Raw genomic sequence first — 16,952 nt, 5'->3', positions numbered from 1 at the left:
GCGGCACCGGCAGGCACTGTCTAGGCAGCCTTGAGGCATTGGCTGCTGGCTCGCAGGCTCCTCCCGTCTCCTATGTCACTGCAGTGACGTAGGAGAGGGGAGGAGCCTGCGAGCCAGCAGCCAATGCCTCAGCAGCCAATGCCTCAAGGCTGCCGAGACAGTGCCTGCCGGTGCCGCGCTTTTTTTTTTTTTTAAACATTTCTTGTCCTTAGCGCCGTTAGCGCTTCTTCTTTTTGTAGCGCCGGCCCTGCTGCTCAACAGGAAAAGCAGCAGTGGCCGGCAATGGGAGCTGGGCTGGGCTGGCGCTGGCATGCAGGGCGAGCCTCGTCGAAGAAAAGAGGGAAAACATGGAAGAATGGGGAGAAAAAGAGGGAAAACAGATGGAAGGATGGGGAGAAAAAGAGGGAAAACAGATGGAAGGATGGCAGAGAATGAGGGAAAACATGGAAGGATGGCAGAGAAAGACGGAAAACATGGAAGGATGGGGAGAAAGAGGGAAAACATGGAAGGATGGGGAGAAAAGAGGGAAAACAGATGGAAGGATGGCAGAGAATGAGGGAAAACATGGAAGGATGGCAGAGAAAGAGGGAAAACATGGAAGGATGGGGAGAAAGAGGGAAAATAGATGGAAGGATGGGGAGAAAAAGAGGGAAAACAGATGGAAGGATGGCAGAGAATGAGGGAAAACATGGAAGGATGGCAGAGAAAGACGGAAAACATGGAAGGATGGGGAGAAAGAGGGAAAACATGGAAGGATGGGGAGAAAGAGGGAAAATAGATGGAAGGATGGGGAGAAAAAGAGGGAAAACAGATGGAAGGATGGCAGAGAATGAGGGAAAACATGGAAGGATGGCAGAGAAAGACGGAAAACATGGAAGGATGGGGAGAAAGAGGGAAAACATGGAAGGATGGGGAGAAAAGAGGGAAAACAGATGGAAGGATGGCAGAGAATGAGGGAAAACATGGAAGGATAGCAGAGAAAGACGGAAAACATGGAAGGATGGGGAGAAAGAGGGAAAACATGGAAGGATGGGGAGAAAAAGAGGGAAAACAGATGGAAGGATGGCAGAGAAAGAGGGAAAACATGGAAGGATGGGGAGAAAGAGGGAAAATAGATGGAAGGATGGGGAGAAAAGAGGGAAAACAGATGGAAGGATGGCAGAGAATGAGGGAAAACATGGAAGGATAGCAGAGAAAGACGGAAAACATGGAAGGATGGGGAGAAAGAGGGAAAACATGGAAGGATGGGGAGAAAAGAGGGAAAACAGATGGAAGGATGGCAGAGAATGAGGGAAAACATGGAAGGATGGCAGAGAAAGACGGAAAACATGGAAGGATGGGGAGAAAGAGGGAAAACATGGAAGGATGGGGAGAAAAGAGGGAAAACAGATGGAAGGATGGCAGAGAATGAGGGAAAACATGGAAGGATGGCAGAGAAAGAGGGAAAACATGGAAGGATGGGGAGAAAGAGGGAAAATAGATGGAAGGATGGGGAGAAAAGATAGAAAACAGATGGAAGGATGGCAGAGAAAGAGGGAAAACAGATGGATGGGGAGAGAGACTCTGGATGGAAGGATGGGGAGAGAAAGGGGAGAGACTGGAAGGATGCAGAGAGAAAGGGGAGAGACTGGAAGGATGTGGAGAGAGAAGGGACACTCAACAGAAAAGGGTAGAGTGATACAGAGACACTGGTTAGAAAGAGGGAGAGAGACATTAGATGGAAGGATCAGGAGAGAGGGTAGATGGATGGAAGGATGGGGAGAGAAAGAGGGAAGACGCTGGATGGAAGGGTAGGGAGAAAGAGGTGACACTGGACGGAAGGATGCAGAAAGAAAGAGGGGAGACTACTGGAAGGATGGGGCGAGAGAGGGGAGACTGGAAGGATGGGGAGAGAAAGAAGAGAGCTGCTGGATGGAAAAGGAGAGTAGTGAAAGACTTGGGAATAAGAGGAAGGGGCATGGGGAGAACAAGGGTGAGAAAAAGATGAAAAGCCATAAGTAGATGAAGGAAATTAAAGAATGGATAGTAAGAATGAATTAAATCAGGACAGAGAGAGAGAGAGAGGCAGAAAAATATTGAAGAAAGCAAAGAAAAAGGACAGAAAAATGAGAAATGGCCAGGAAACCGTGGCAGAAGAGTTAAGCGAAAACGAAGGAAAGCAGAATCTAGAGACTGGGAGCGACACAATGAGAAAAAATAAATGGCCATACAAGAAAGGTAAAGAAAATAATTTTATTTTTTAATTTAGGATAAAGTAATATGGTACCTGTGTTAATGAAGTTTCAGAGACCAATACTTCCTTCCTTAGGTCAGGCGAGGATACCGTAACAGCATTATACTGACCTGAGGCAGGAGGTTTTGGCCTCTGAAAGCTCACTGAAAAGGGTGTTAGGCTATTAAATAAATTTTCTGAAATCTGATGCACTGAAAAACAGCACTTTACCCAGTGTGACAAATGCATCTGATTAGCGTGACTAAATGTTGCTGGGGGAGGGGGGTAGAGAGAAAATTTTGTGCCCACCCACTTTGGGTTCAGGCCCATCCAAAATTGGCAGTCTGGCTACGCCACTCCCATGCATGCAGATCTAGAGCTGACCGTGTCCCTTTGAATATAGGACTAAGTAGGAACTACATTTCCCTGTATGCAATGTAGGAAGTATGAAGTGGAATCAGTCCTGGTTTTGACCTCTGTTGCATGCTGGGTCTTGTAGTTCTTCAACATAGACCCACCAGAAGGTAAATCCCAAGGACTAGGAGCTGATTAGAAACTCTTTACTAGTTGTAATACCCAACCCAGTGATTCTCAAACCTGGGCCTGGCGGCACCCCAGCCAATCAGATTTTCAGGATATCCACAATGAATATTCATGAGAGATTTGCATGCAGTGGAGGTAGTGCAAGCAGATCTCTCTCATGAATATTCATTGTGGATATCCTGAAAACCTGACTGGCTGGGGTGCCTCCAGGACCAGGTTTGGGAACCACTGACCCAACCCGTTCCTGCTGGACTTTTCCAGCGTTCCTTAAACTTAGCCCCTGAAAGGAGAAAGGTGCAAAAGTCCCGCCGTCTCTTTTCTACAAACTTAAGTTTTACGAAGTGGAAACAGAAGTAGCCAGGCTCCTTGGGCTCAGGCAGGATCTATAAACATGGCTCTCGTAGAGAAAGGTACCCATGACCTGTTGGGGTCTCAGAGGCCTTCAATGACTCTCCAGTTGTCCACTCTCCAGGAACAATCCAGGTGACGGAGCGCCTTGCTGACTGGGCCTCTCTCTGAAGGCTTCAGGGCCAGCAGTTCCTTCATCATGTCCATAGCATCGACAGTCAACTTTCTCCAGTGCCGCGACAGGTCTTCGGTGCTGCCCGTCTCTTGCCAGACTACGAAATCATCGAAGAAGGGGTCTGACGGCAGGGTCTTCTCCCAGGGGAAGTAGCCAGTGATAAGGCAGAAAAGGAGAACACCGAAAGCCCAGCAGTCCAGAGTGGCATCGATGGGCAGTCCCTCCTTGTTGGCGGTGTTGCTCAGCTCGGGCGCAGTATATGGTATAACACCAGACACCAGCTTCAGCCGAGTGCCTCGGGGGCGAGTTAGGCCGAAGTCTGTAAGCTTGACACACTGGCAGTCCTTGCCAAAGAGCAGAACATTCTCCGGTTTCACATCTCGGTAGACCAGCCCACGGCTGTGGATGAACTCCAAGGCACTGACCAGTTGTTTGGTGCACAGCTTGGCAGCCTCCTCTGGGATCCCTTCCTGAGAGAGAGGACAATGGGAAGAGGACATTGTAAGTGAACCAGTAGACATGGGTTCAACCATTCAAAAATGCCATTGCCTTTTACCGGACTGGCAAATGCCTCTATGGTACTATGTAAGCCACATTGAGCCTGAAAATAGGTGGGAAAATGGGGGATACAAATAAATAAATAAACCCTATACAAGGTGACAGTGGACATCTGTGTTGCTCTCTATGGAGATGGCCAACCATTCCCCCAGCACTACAACTGTACGTAAAGGCTCTATCATTAAGCAAAAGCAGTAGCTTCCTTGGCTGAACTAGTAGGGGTCTCCATCAATCTGAATCTGATTACTGGACTTTCTCCAGAGCTTCTGAGTCACTGGGGCCCTATACTTACCCTAGGTTTAATGATGGAGATAAGGTCGGTCTGTAGGGCAGCTTCATAGAGGAACCCATAATGGTGTGCGGACTCAAAGGCAATGCCAAACATACCGATAATGTTGGGGTGGGCCGAAAGGAGGAGGGCTACGCAATACTCATACAGGAAATTGCGGAGGTCAGTGCTGCATTTAGGCAGGAGCTTCAGTGCCATGGGGGTTCCTGCAGAATAGAGGGGGAGGAGAGTCATTGGAGTAAACATCACACATGCTCCCCTTCTTCTCCCATCTGAGTAGTTGTCTCTCCTGGTCTTCCTTTCTATTTCCTCTCCATGTCACCCACCAACAACTCTGTCTGTCTCTCTCTCTGTTCTTCTTTCTGTACCTCCCACCTTTCCTTTCCTTTCCTTTCTCTCTCTTGGCCTCCCTTCCACTCTTTTCCTTATCCATCTCCCACACTTATTTCTATCTCCCTTATCCTTCCTCTCTCTCATCCTCAACAATATTTATCCTCTCTCACACCACTTTCAACCCCCTACACCTTCATCCTCACACCTTTTTCCATCCCTCCTTCACCTTCCTCTCATCCTCAACAATCTTCTTCTTCTCTTACCATCCCCCTTCACCTTCCTGTTATCCTCAACCATCTTCTTCCTCTCCCACACCTCTTTCCATTCCTCTTCACCTTCCTCCTCTCCCACACCTCTTTCCATCCCCCTTCACCTTCCTCCTCTCATACCTCTTTCCATCCCCATTCACCTTCCTCCTCACACTCATCCTTCCTCACCCTCCTCCTTTTCTCGTCCCCTCTCCTGTTGGCATTACCTCTCTGGCGATGTGTCACCAGTGTCACCTTTCCATATTTGCCTTTGCCAAGCTCCTTGATGACTCGGTAATGGTCCGTCACCTCCATGCGGGTCAAGTTCTGGGCTGTCAGCACCATCATATCCTGCAGCACCTCCACCACCTCAGGGCTAGAGTTCTGGTTCATCATCCAGCTGTTCCCTAGTGGGAGAGGGGATAGAGGTTGAGCAAACCATTATGTATGGGCTGGGGGGGTATCAGGTCTCTACAGCTAAGAACTCAATGGGCTTGTGAAATGGCCTTAGAATTATACCCCAGTGCGTTTGGGACTCAACCAGGTACTTGTGACCTGGACTTGCCACTGCTGGAAACAAGATACTGGGCTAGATGGAACCTTGGTCTGACCCAGTAGGACAAGTCCCATGTTCTTACAGAACTGTCTTCATGAGCCACTACCCCTCAACTTTGTAGAAGGTGTTGGTTGCGCAGAGCTAGAAATATGATGATCTAAAGGACCTACAATAGTATCAACATTGTACATGGTCATTGCTCTGTACAATGTTCATACTATGGTGTCCCTGCTCCTCACAGAGCATCATATATATTATGGTGTGGGCCAACAGGTCACTCAAGGTCACACAATGATTGGTGTTAGAAGTGGGATATATCTAATTTCTGACTTGGGTTTCTATCCTATATGGGCTCAGCCTGGGGGTGCTCTGTCCAGCTGGAGGAGGAAGTAGGTCCTCATTGAGCATTTTCCTACGATGACCTCCACTGCTTGTCTTATGGTGAGGGGAAGAATATACTAATAAGGTTATGATTAGAAGAAGAGGGATTAAAATGGAAGAGTAACCTCAGAAAGGAGAGTTTATAGGCTGTTTCTGAATAAGGCCAGAGAGAGAGATGCACCAGCCCATTCCGAGCATACGATGCAGCAAAGTGGAAAGCGCAGAGTCCAGAATTGGAGATGGACGGGAAGGCCAGACATTAAGAGCGACTTAGGCATGGAGAGATGCGAGAGGAGAGGTAAGGTGGAGTGGCACAATGATTGCAGGTTGTAGCAGAGTAAAGAGTATCCTGTGAATGGAGGGGAGTCAGAGGTGGGAATGACTCTGGGGGAAGGTAAGTCCTAACTGAATCTGGAATACGTTATAATGGAGAGCGAGGGGTTCAGTGGGAAGATCAGGATGAGTTTCAGTGTACCCTACAGGGAATATCTGTAGATGTGTGTGTGGTGTAGCTAGGTGGGGTCATGGAGGCTTGCCCCCCCCCCCCCCCCCACCAATTTGCTCTGGGCCTCTGGTTGGCTGGCGGGGGTCCACAACCCCTGCCAGATTACTTTGGCCAGTGCTGGTCTCCAGCGCTGTTGCATTGCCTGCCCAGCTCTCTCTTCCCCTCACGCCAGGCACACTCCATTTAGTGAAATTGAGCATGCTCGTTTTCACTAAAAGGACCATGCCAGATATGAGGGGACGAGAGAGCTGGGCAGGCAATGCGGCTGCGCCAGAGACCAGTGCTGGAGGAAGTCTTCAGCTGGCAGGGATTGGGGACCCCTGCCAGCCAAGGTATTTGAGGCAGCGGAAGGGAGCGGTGGCGGGGTGGCGACCAAAATGTGACCCCCCCCCCACCTTAGGCTCTGGCCCCCTCCCACCTTGAGGTCTGGCTACGCCCCTGGTATCTATCTCTCTGTCTGTCCTGACCTCTCTCTCCCCCTCCTGAATCAGTGATCCTCATGGGGGATATCTATGTCCATCTGTCTGTCTGTCCCTACCTTCCCATCTTGAGTTACTGATCCCTATGGGGGTGTGTGTGTCTGTGTGCCCCGACTGTCCCCTTCTCCCCATCCTGAATGAAACCTGCTCCTCTTCACTGGTTAAAGTTATCTGTCGAATGATGGGGTTGCCCCAGGGATCCTTTCTTTCTCTTTAGTTTGTATCTGCAGCCATTGGATCAGCTGCTGCATCATTTAGGCTTTACGGGGTTAATTTCTGTTGTCAAAGTCTAGATCTGCTTTTGGTTTATCAAAGGCACTAAAAAGTCTGTTGTAATTTTCAAGACTGTTTTAATCCTAGTTCCTCTTTAGTTTGTTATCCGCGATGAGCTGAATACATGTACACAAGATAAGATTTCCGCAGATGATGCATAATTTTTGTTTTCTTTAGCAGAGGTTCCGTTCTCTTGATTCTAATAGACTCCATCACCAAAAATCGCACGATATGAAACTACTCGTCATTCTGCTTGTTTTTTTCTTGGCCCCTTCTCTTTGGAATAATTTATCTCTTCATCACTGTATGGAAATCTCTTTTGTTAAATTTAAAGCACTCCCGAAAGTTTTATAAAATGATGAGGGAAGAAGTGGTGCCACCTTTGACAGAAATGTTTAATGTTCTAGCACGGGAGCAACAAATGCGGCATCACTACGCCTGGCGCAGATCATAGTACTACCAAAGCCGGGAAGAGATGTAATGAAACCAGAATCATATAGACCGATTTCGTTGCTCAATTATGAAGCTAAGCTATATGCCAAGGTTTTAGCGAATCGACTCTCTAGGATACTGCCAGATATAATAGAGGAATCTCAGGTAGGATTTGAACAGGGTAGAAATATTACGAAAAATGTACGAAGGATACTTACAACATTAGAGGCAGTGTCAAATCAAGACATCCCATCGGTGCTAGTCAGTTTTGATGCCGAGAAGGCTTTTGATAGAGTGGTCTGGGACTTTTTGTTTGGGACACTAGAAGCCTATGGGATAAGTGGGTTCTTTCAAGAGGCGATTCGGGCGCTTTACTATCAACCACTAGCACAGATATGGGCCAATGGTATACTATCTCCCTCCCCCCTTATCTATATTTCGTGGCATCAGGCAAGGATGCCCACTTTCGCCTTTATTATTCATTTTAACATTAGACCCCCTGATTAGAGATATTCAGCGGACACCAGACATACAGGGGGTAAAAATAGGCGATAATATTTTCAAAATTGCAGCTTTTGCCGATGACTTGCTAGTTCATGTGACCCAACCCAACACCTCACTGCCTGCTCTTTTGGAATGTATGGAAGAGTATGGAGATTTTTCTGGCTTCAAATTAAATTTAGAAAAGTCTGAAGCATTACAAAGACAGGAGTGGCAAGAGGGGAATTGGCTAGAAAGGGTGCCTTTAAAATGGGCAGGTGAGTCTTTTCGTTATTTAGGAGTGAGACTGTCCATGGATGTAGATAAATTATACCAACTAAATATAGAGAACTTGTTACGGGATACAGGATCCTCCTTGGAGCAATGGAACCATCTGCCTTTGTCATTGATGGGCAGAATCAACTTATTTAAAATGATATTATTCCCAAGATGGCTTTACATTTTACAAGTTATGCCAATACACTTATTACGAAGAGATGTCCGGAAATTGAATAGCATATGTAGGAAATTCTTATGGGGGGGGGGGGGGGGGGGGGGGGGGGGAAATCAAAGATGCGATTAGAATATTTATATGATAACTGGGAGCAGGGAGGATTGGGTCTCCCAAATCTTCGACGGTACAATCAAGCATGTCTACTGAGGCACCTTCGGGATTGGATACTTAATACAGAGCAATTTACTCCAGTCAGTTGGGAACAGGCACAATATCGCCCTTGGCATGTAAACTTTCTAATACAGGCCCAATCACAAAGTTTACCGCCAACATGCAAGAAAAGTATTCTGTTACTACCTTTAAGACAGGTCTGGCGCTTTCTTATGACAGTTTGGAATCAAAACCCAAATATTAGCGATCAGCATCCGCTCCGGGGGAATGGAGATTTTCCACCTGGACTGGAGGCTAGGTTAATTAAGACATGGGCAGACATGGGAATCAGCCTAATGGAACACATAGTAAATGAGGAAGGAGGTTTGTATACATTTCAAGACCTAAGGCAGAGACTTTCTCTAACTAACAAAGATCACTTTACATACAGACAATTACATCACTATTGGTACAGCTTAGATCAAGAGGCATTGGGCACAAAATTAGGACAAAAACTCAGAGAATTCTTAAAAGGGGATGCACATGGTCACGTATCCATATCTAGTTTGCACCGGGCCCTGCTGTCGCTCTGTCCGCCCCGAAACTATGGAGCACTCATAGAGGCTTGGAGCAAAGACCTGGGATATGAATTGAAGGGAGTAAATTTTGCAAAATTGATAAAAGATATCCCCAGGCAAGTTAGCGGGGCAGAGCTACAGGACAGCCAGTATAGGATATTACATAGGGGATACATGGCACAAACACAGGCAGCAAGAGCTGGCTGTGCACTGGATGCTCAGTGTGTAAAATGTAGACGAGGGAGAAATACACTTCTGCATGCATTTTGGAGTTGTATCAAAGTGAAAATATTCTGGAAAAGGATCCATAATTACCTTGAGACTCTCATAGGCCACAGACTAATTCCCTCGTGGAGAGGGGTGTTATTAAACAAAAGGGGGGCCTATGAGCTATCAGACAAGAACATGGATCTATTACTGGGTAAGGCATACGCAGTTGGGGAAAAAAGTATACTGAGGCATTGGATGCAAGTGAAACCACCCACCATCTGGTTTTGGAGGAATAAATTTCATGAGTTGATGTTATGGGAGGCTAGAGTGGCACGCGGCACCCCAAAGAAAAGAAAAGCCTTTATTTCAATTTGGAACAGATATTTACACAGTATCTCACATAAAAACATAAAGCGACAAGCGCAGTGCTCAATAATCTGCCCCTATTATAAGAGGAGCACAGTGCCAAAAGAAGCAAGACCAATATTTTACACTCTGGTAGTAATAGCATGTGCAGAGGTAGAGGTAACTAACCATGATGTGTAGAGAACATTTTATGTGAGTAGAGGGGGAGGGAGGTTGGGGGGAGGGGGGTATAGGAGTGGGAAGGGTAATGTTCAATGCATAATAGAGGGACATGTGTATTATTAGATAGGAGAACAATCCTTTGAAGGAGCACATCAAGAGTACCCACCAGTAAATACTGTTGGGATAATACACTGAGTAAAACACGAGTTATAAATATTGGAGTTTCATATAAAAGTTTATTGTTAATAGTTATGCAACTGCACAGTAATTATACATGTACACATTATAGATATAGGAGTAGACAAGAAGGAAGGGATAGGGGAGAAAAGTTTGGAAAACATTGATGATGGACATTTCAGGTTTAGTAATATGTACTAGACTTTGCTGTTATACGATTTATATTGACTGAGATGGAATTGTATACCATGTGACCTCATCAATAAAAAATTGTTGAAACATAAAGGCCTGTCCTGGGGGGCTGTCAGCCAATCAGGTTTTCAGGATATCCCTAATGAATATGCACCCCTGCTGCCTTCCTTGTATGCAAATTAGGTTTTCAGGATATTTGCATGCGGTGGAGGTAGCGGGGATGCTGATCTCTCTCATGGCTGGTGGCTCCCCGGGACAGGTTTGAAAGCCAATGCTCTACAGTACCCAAAAAAAAAAAAAGCACCCCCGAAAGCTCATTTTTTTTGAGCTGGCATTTGGCTCTAATATACTTGAATCCAGTTGAGCTGCCAACCACCCGCTATGTGGAATGAGTTTAAACCTTTATTGTTTCTAATCTTGATTTTATTTTATACTTTTTATTTATGTATTTATTTATTGCATTTGTATCCCACATTTTCCCACCTATTGGTAGGTTCGATCTGGCTTACATGGTTCCGGAGAGAAGGTTCCAGATTCCGGAGTAATTGAATACAGAGCGCACAGTATAATTGATTAGAGATTACGCAGTCCGCATTTACAGTTTGCATGGGGCGGATTGGACGGTAAAAGGTTTGCATTGTTGTTGGCCGTTTTTAGAAACATGACGGCAGACAAAGGTCATATGACCCATCCAGTCTGCCCATCCTCTGTAACCCCCAATTCTACCTGTTCCTAAGCGATCCCACATGCTTATCCCATGCCTTTTAAAATTCTGGAACAGTTTTAGACTCCACCACCTCCACCGGGAGGCCATTCCACGCCTCCACCACCCTTTCTGTGAAACAATACTTTCTTAGGTTACTCCCTATTAACTTTGTCATATGCCCCCTCATTCCAGAGCTCTCCTTCATTTGAAAAAGTCTCTCTTCCTGTACATAAATGCCCCTGAGATATTTAAACATTTCTATCATGTCTCCTCTCTCCCTCCTCTCTTCCAGCGTATACATGTTGAGGTTCATAAGTCTGTCCCTATAATTTTTGCATTCAAGACCGTTTACTAGTTTCGTAGCCGCCCTCTGGACCGACTCCATCCTGTTTATATCTTTCCGTAGGTGCGGTCTCCAGAACTGCACGCAGTACTCCAAATGGGGCCTCACCAGAGACTTATACAATGGCACTATCACCTCCTTTTTCCTGCTGGTCATGCCTCTCTTTATGCACCCAAGCATCCTTCTGGCTTTGGCCGTCGCTTTTTCTACCTGTTTGAAAGCTTTAAGGTCATCAGACACAATCACCCCCAAGTCCCGCTCTTCCTTCGCATACTGAAGCACTTCACCCTCTATACTGTACCATTCCCTCAGATTTTTGCGACCCAAGTGCATGACCCTGCATTTTTTGGGATTAAACATTAGTTGTGTATCAGTAGTCTGGACGTTTACGTTGGTTTTGTGGGAGCAGGGCCGTGCCTAGGGTCTCCGGCGCCCCCCTGCAGTTGGCCCGGCCCGGCCCCCCTCCCCCCGAAAACGATCGCTACATTACCCGCCCTCTTCTCCCCAGATCCTTTTCCTTTTTTTTTTTGTTTAAATTTACCTCTGCCGGCGGCAGCGTAGCATTAGTGAGAAGGAGGCGGCGCTCCCCCACCCCAACGTGTCAGTCTTCCCTTCGCTCAGTGGCCCGCCTTCTTCTGACGTCATTTCTGATGTCAGAAGAAGGTGGAACTGAACAAAGGGAAGACTGACACGTCGGGGCGGGGAGCGCCGCCTCCTCACTAATGCTACGCTGCCGCCGGACAGAGGTAAATTTAAACAAAAAAAAAAGGAAAAGGATCTGGGGAGAAGAGGGCGAGGTAAGCATGGTGCGGCGGGGCGCCCCCCAGAGGATGGCACCCTCCTGCCATGCTTACCTCGCTTACCGTGTTGGCACGGCCCTGTGTGGGAGGACGTGAAGGTTAGGTACAATCTTGCCGATTTATTTGTATTTCTAAGTACATAAGTATTGCCATACTGGGACAGACCAAAGGTCCATTAAGTACAGCATCCTGTTTCCAACAGTGGCCAATCCAGGTCACAAATACCTGGCAAGATCCAAAAAAAGTACAAAACATTTTATGCTGCTTATCCCAGAAATAGTGGATTTTCCCCAAGTCCAATTTAATAATGGTCTGTGGACTTTTCCTTTAGGAAGCTGTCCAAACCTTTTTTAAACCCTGCTAAGCTAACCGCCTTTACCACATTTTCTGGCAACGAATTCCAGAGTTGAATTACACATTGAATGAAGAAAGATTTTCTCTGATTCGTATTAAATTTACTACTTTGCAGCTTCATCATATGCTCCCTAGTCCTAGTATTTTTGGAAAGCGTAAACAGATGCTTCACGTCTACCCATTCCACTACACTCATTATTTTATAGCCCTCTATCATATCTCCCCTCAGCCATCTCTTCTCCAAGCTGAAGAGCCCTAGATGCTTCAGGCCTTACATAAGTACATGAGTATTGCCATACTGGGACAGACCAAAGGACCATCAAGCCCAGCATCCTGTTTCCAACAGCAGCCAATCCAGGTCACAAATACCTGGCAAGATCCTAACAAAGTACAAAACATTTTATGCTGGTTATCCCAGAAATAGTGGATTTTCCCCAAGTCCAATTTAATAATAGTCTATGGACTTTTCCTTTAGGAAGCCATCCAAACCTTTTTTAGTTTGATTGATTTGCAATTGCCTTGATAGTGGCGTACTTTTCATGTACTGTATTTTGATTTGGGGAGTTTAAATCATCAAGACTCAATCTCTTTGGAATTTGGTTATCGAATATTCAATAAACATAAATATTTTTGGTCCTGTCTATAAGCTGTGCTGTAAGCACGCAAACCTTTTAGCGCACGCTAAAAATTACAGCACACTGATAGGGACACCCATAGGGATATAACGGGTGTTTATCATTAGCACGTGCTAAAAAGTTTGCGCACCTACAGTGTAGCTTTAGTAAACTGGGTCCTTTATTTTTCAACAGGCTGGCACTCCAGCGCATTGATGGGCAGATGATCGAAAGGCCCATGCTGTTCGAAACAGTGTTCTAAAAAGAGCGCTGGAACAGCGTGAGGCTTTACCGCCCCTATGATTGGAGATAATAGCATGCAGATTTAAGCATGCAATTCTCTCTGATCATAGGGTAAAGTGCGGGAGGATTCCTCCCGCACTTGTTTGACAGGTCTGGGCTGTCAAGAGCCCAGACCTGTCAAACACAGGGGCCGGAGGTCCATGGAACCACCAGACCCCAAACAGCATGACCCTGGTGGCCTAGTACCCCCGACCCAAGTTCATGAGGGGCTGAAGATCCGGTGGGTCTCCAGCCCCCTAATCCCCCTTAGCATCCCCCAAATAGAGCCCTGGTGAGCCTGTGTCTGGGGGTGGGGTCGATTGGGGTTACTGCTCCTGTAGGGGGGGGGCTGCTGCATTGGGAGGAATGGGGGGCCTACTAGCATGGAAATGCATGCTGGACAGGGCTCATCATTCCTCCCCAATGGTCTGCAAACCTTAATGCCAGCTCCGAGCTGGCGTAGGCTTTGCCACGGACAGCACACCAGTGTTTGGCCCGATGCTCGCTGATTATTGGGTTTGAATACATTTAGCATGCATTTGCATGCTACCTATGCTAAGAGCCCTGTTTTGCATGCATTTGCATGCCAGTTGTGTTCAGAGCCTGCAAGTGTGTTGTTTCACGCGCTCGGGGGCTCTGATCATGGGGCGGTAGCAAACACAGGCGCTAGTATGGTGCTAACAGCCTCTAGCGCCTGCGTTTGCTTCTGATCATCGGCCCATGAGCTCGTAAAACTGTTGAGCTCTTAATGAATGAAACCCCAGAATTAAATTCTTTCTGGGAAGTGGGAGCACGGCGGTGTCCAGTGATGAGATCACAGTCTGTGTATGAATGTGTATATATTTTGTTTACTCCTTTGGTTGATTTTCTCTTTCCTACCGTATTATGGAGTTCTGCTTTTAATTTCTGTTCATTTTAATGTAAACCGCTTTCATTTGACTCCCCAAAAAGGCAGTATATTAAATCTATTAAATGATAATGAACGAATGTTGATAAGCTCAAGTGGCGTCCAAGACTTCGTGAATATGTCACGGTTGAAGGAGGACACTTTGAACACAAATTATAAATTAACTAAGAAAAAAACCTATTATACTATTGTGTTTTCAAAGATCATACGAAATGTGTAAACAATTGCAAAGTATTTTGAAGCTATGCAAATGTTGTAAAACATTGCCGAAAGTCTCTTTTGCTGTGAATTCAGGTCCCTGATGCAGCTATTTGCCAAAATATGGCTGCTTTGGCCAATTTTCATATCCAGTGACCGTTTTCATCGTCAGTAAAGGGATTATCACCAAACTGCTGCTTCTTGTGATTTTCTGTTCTCTCATGCGTTATTGTCAAACTCCAATTTAATAATGGTCTATGGGCTTTTCCTTTAGGAAGCCGTCTAAACCTTTTTTAGACTCTGCTAAGCTAACTGCCTTTACAGAAGAGCTGTGTGAGTTTGTTTTCCTGTGTTTGCTATATTTGCATAGCTTTTATGGTACTTTCAGATAACCAAAAGGCTGGCCTGTGTGCTCTCTCTCATGCTATGAGTTACCAGAGGAACATAGCCTGAGCTTCTGATGCCATTTTCTTTCTGCAGTAACCTGGAAAATAAGCAATTTGGACCATCTAACCTGGCAGGTAAAACAGCCAGGCCAGTACTCCCAGGATACTGTGATCACAAAGCCATGATATGTGGCTCTCCTCCCTCCTCCTCTGGGTCTAAAAATGAGAGAGAGATAAAAAGTTCACTCCGCTCAAAACTGGAGGGAGTGACTTTCCTATTTATGAAAATGGCAGTTTGGAACCTGCCACAGACCCTTTCACTTTGGAAATTACTGCTGGGACAGAGTAGCCACAGCCACTGGCGCCTGCAAGGGAAAACACCACAGGTAGATCTGAAAATGCAATCTAAATGTGTCATAGCTCTCTCTGACCTAAAAACATCCTCCTTCTAATGGCACTAAAAGTCGGTGTGCTGCGAAACAATGAGTCCAAGTCAGGTCATGGGTCCATAACACTCAGACTTCTTTTACCAGGGTAAATGGCTTTTGAATACTAGTTTCTACTTCTTAGAATATTGCTCTTGCTCGGGTAAAGTGTGAGAAGAGCACAGAGGATCCTCAGTGGTGAGGGAGTGAGGGGTAAAGTCTGGGAGGGGCACAGAGGATCCTCAGTGGTGGGGGAGTGAGGGGTAAAGCCTGGGAGGGGCACAGAGGATCCTCAGTGGTGGGGGAGTGAGGGGTAAAGCCTGGGAGGGGCACAGAGGATCCTCTGTGGTGGGGGAGTGAGGGGTAAAGCCTGGGAGGGGCACAGAGGATCCTCAGTGGTGGGGGAGTGAGGGATAAAGCCTGGGAGGGGCACAGAGGATCCTCAGTGGTGGGGGAGTGAGGGGTAAAGCCTGGGAGGGGCACAGAGGATCCTCAGTGGTGGGGGAGTGAGAGAGTAAAGCCTGGGAGAGGCACAGATGATCCTCAGTGGTGGGCATTGATGGGTAAAGCTTGGGACAGAAACATCCTCCTCTCATTGTATTGGGTCCGATTTGCAGGACAAACTGATATTTAAAAAAAGCATATCCAATTTTTTTGCAAAAACGAGATGCTTGATTTAACTTCACCTTGGTTCCTCTGGGGATCTGCTGGGTTGGGGGAGGGGGTTCCTTTCGCGCCGAACGAAGCCGAGAGGCTGCAGAGCTTTCTGCCAGAGTGCGACTGGCTTGTAATTAGATGTTCCACTTGATACCAGCCTCCCTGGCATCTGCATTGGGGGGGGGGGGGGCATTTTACCTTTGCCCATTATAAGCTCCCAGCACTTACCACTTCAGAGGGTGAGAATTTGTAGAGAGAGCTTGTTAACCTGCAAGCAGACAGCTGGGTCAGATGGACCTCTGGTGTTCTTTTCCCTGGCCGATACAGCGCTGAAATGGGTCGTCTCTTTCACTGTCAGGGCTCTTGCACCTCTCTGGCTTGCTCGTGTCTCGGTCTGGCTTTGAGTTATAATGCCACATGTGTGTGTATATATGTGGGTATCTGTAGCTTGGCCCATTGCCAGCTGAGCCCTGGGACCAGTCCAAAAATCAGCTCCTCCCTCACCCAAACCCTTACATACAAGGATCATAATCTACCAGCACTCCCCACCTCAGGAACTGTCACCGGAGGTCATCCCCTGATCCCCTAATTAAATTCTCTTCATCTCATTCGCAGTCAGGGATTAGAACTCACTCTTTCCCCATTCACTCCGATGAAAAAAGATTCCTTTTCTAAAACTAGACCGGACTAACATTTGTGACCAAATTTCAAGGGTTAGTCTGATCTTAAAATTATCAGTCATAGATAGGGTCGGCGTAGCCCAGTTCTGGGTTTAACCCACTGCATGCTGAAACGTTACTCAGAACTACAACTCCCACCATGCATCAGTGTGTCAGCTTGAGACAGTGACCCTAGCTGTGTGCCCAGATGGCAGGAGACCAGCCAAGCGGGGTGGCTTAGTCCCGTAAAGCCGCTGTTGTATACATCAGAGCTTAACCTCATCGAAGAGGTCTTGCCCAGGGCACATTTGTTGACGTTTATTTTTCTATTTAAGTGGATAAGCAGGGAGACTTCATTCAAGAACTCTGCTTTGCCAGGGTTTAAGTTACAACAGATGCCCAGACCTGTCCCCAGATCTGTTCAGAAGCAATGACAGCGGTGACACAGCTGGGTGTGTGCAAAAGTCCATTCAGTTGCCAAGACCTTGGTTCCCTCTTTTCCTAAGAGATGACCAAGGAC

The 16,952-nt window shown here is 46.7% G+C and overlaps 1 protein-coding gene across 2 annotated transcripts; it reads right to left on the bottom strand.

Moving 5' to 3' along the window:
* Window positions 1-2,917: 2,917 nt before the first annotated feature.
* On the bottom strand, window positions 2,918-16,160 carry LOC115466480 (serine/threonine-protein kinase SBK2-like). 2 transcript variants are annotated; one of them, XM_030197730.1, is made up of 4 exons: window positions 16,002-16,160; window positions 4,934-5,113; window positions 4,129-4,331; window positions 2,918-3,748 (listed from the first exon to the last, which is right to left on the bottom strand). In XM_030197730.1, the coding sequence occupies exons 2-4, from the start codon at window positions 5,100-5,102 to the stop codon at window positions 3,188-3,190; spliced, it is 933 nt and encodes a 310-aa protein (XP_030053590.1). In that variant the 5' UTR covers window positions 5,103-5,113; window positions 16,002-16,160; the 3' UTR covers window positions 2,918-3,187. The 2 variants fall into 2 exon arrangements, with proteins under 2 accessions (XP_030053590.1, XP_030053591.1); XM_030197731.1 differs by having other exon boundaries at window positions 16,042-16,160.
* Between the last annotated feature and the right edge of the window lie 792 nt (window positions 16,161-16,952).

The sequence above is a fragment of the Microcaecilia unicolor genome, chromosome 3 (genome assembly GCF_901765095.1).
Source record: "Microcaecilia unicolor chromosome 3, aMicUni1.1, whole genome shotgun sequence".
Lineage (NCBI taxonomy): Eukaryota > Metazoa > Chordata > Amphibia > Gymnophiona > Siphonopidae > Microcaecilia > Microcaecilia unicolor.
Note: the sequence above shows the minus strand (reverse complement) of the source record. Positions and strands in the feature narration are given on the sequence as shown.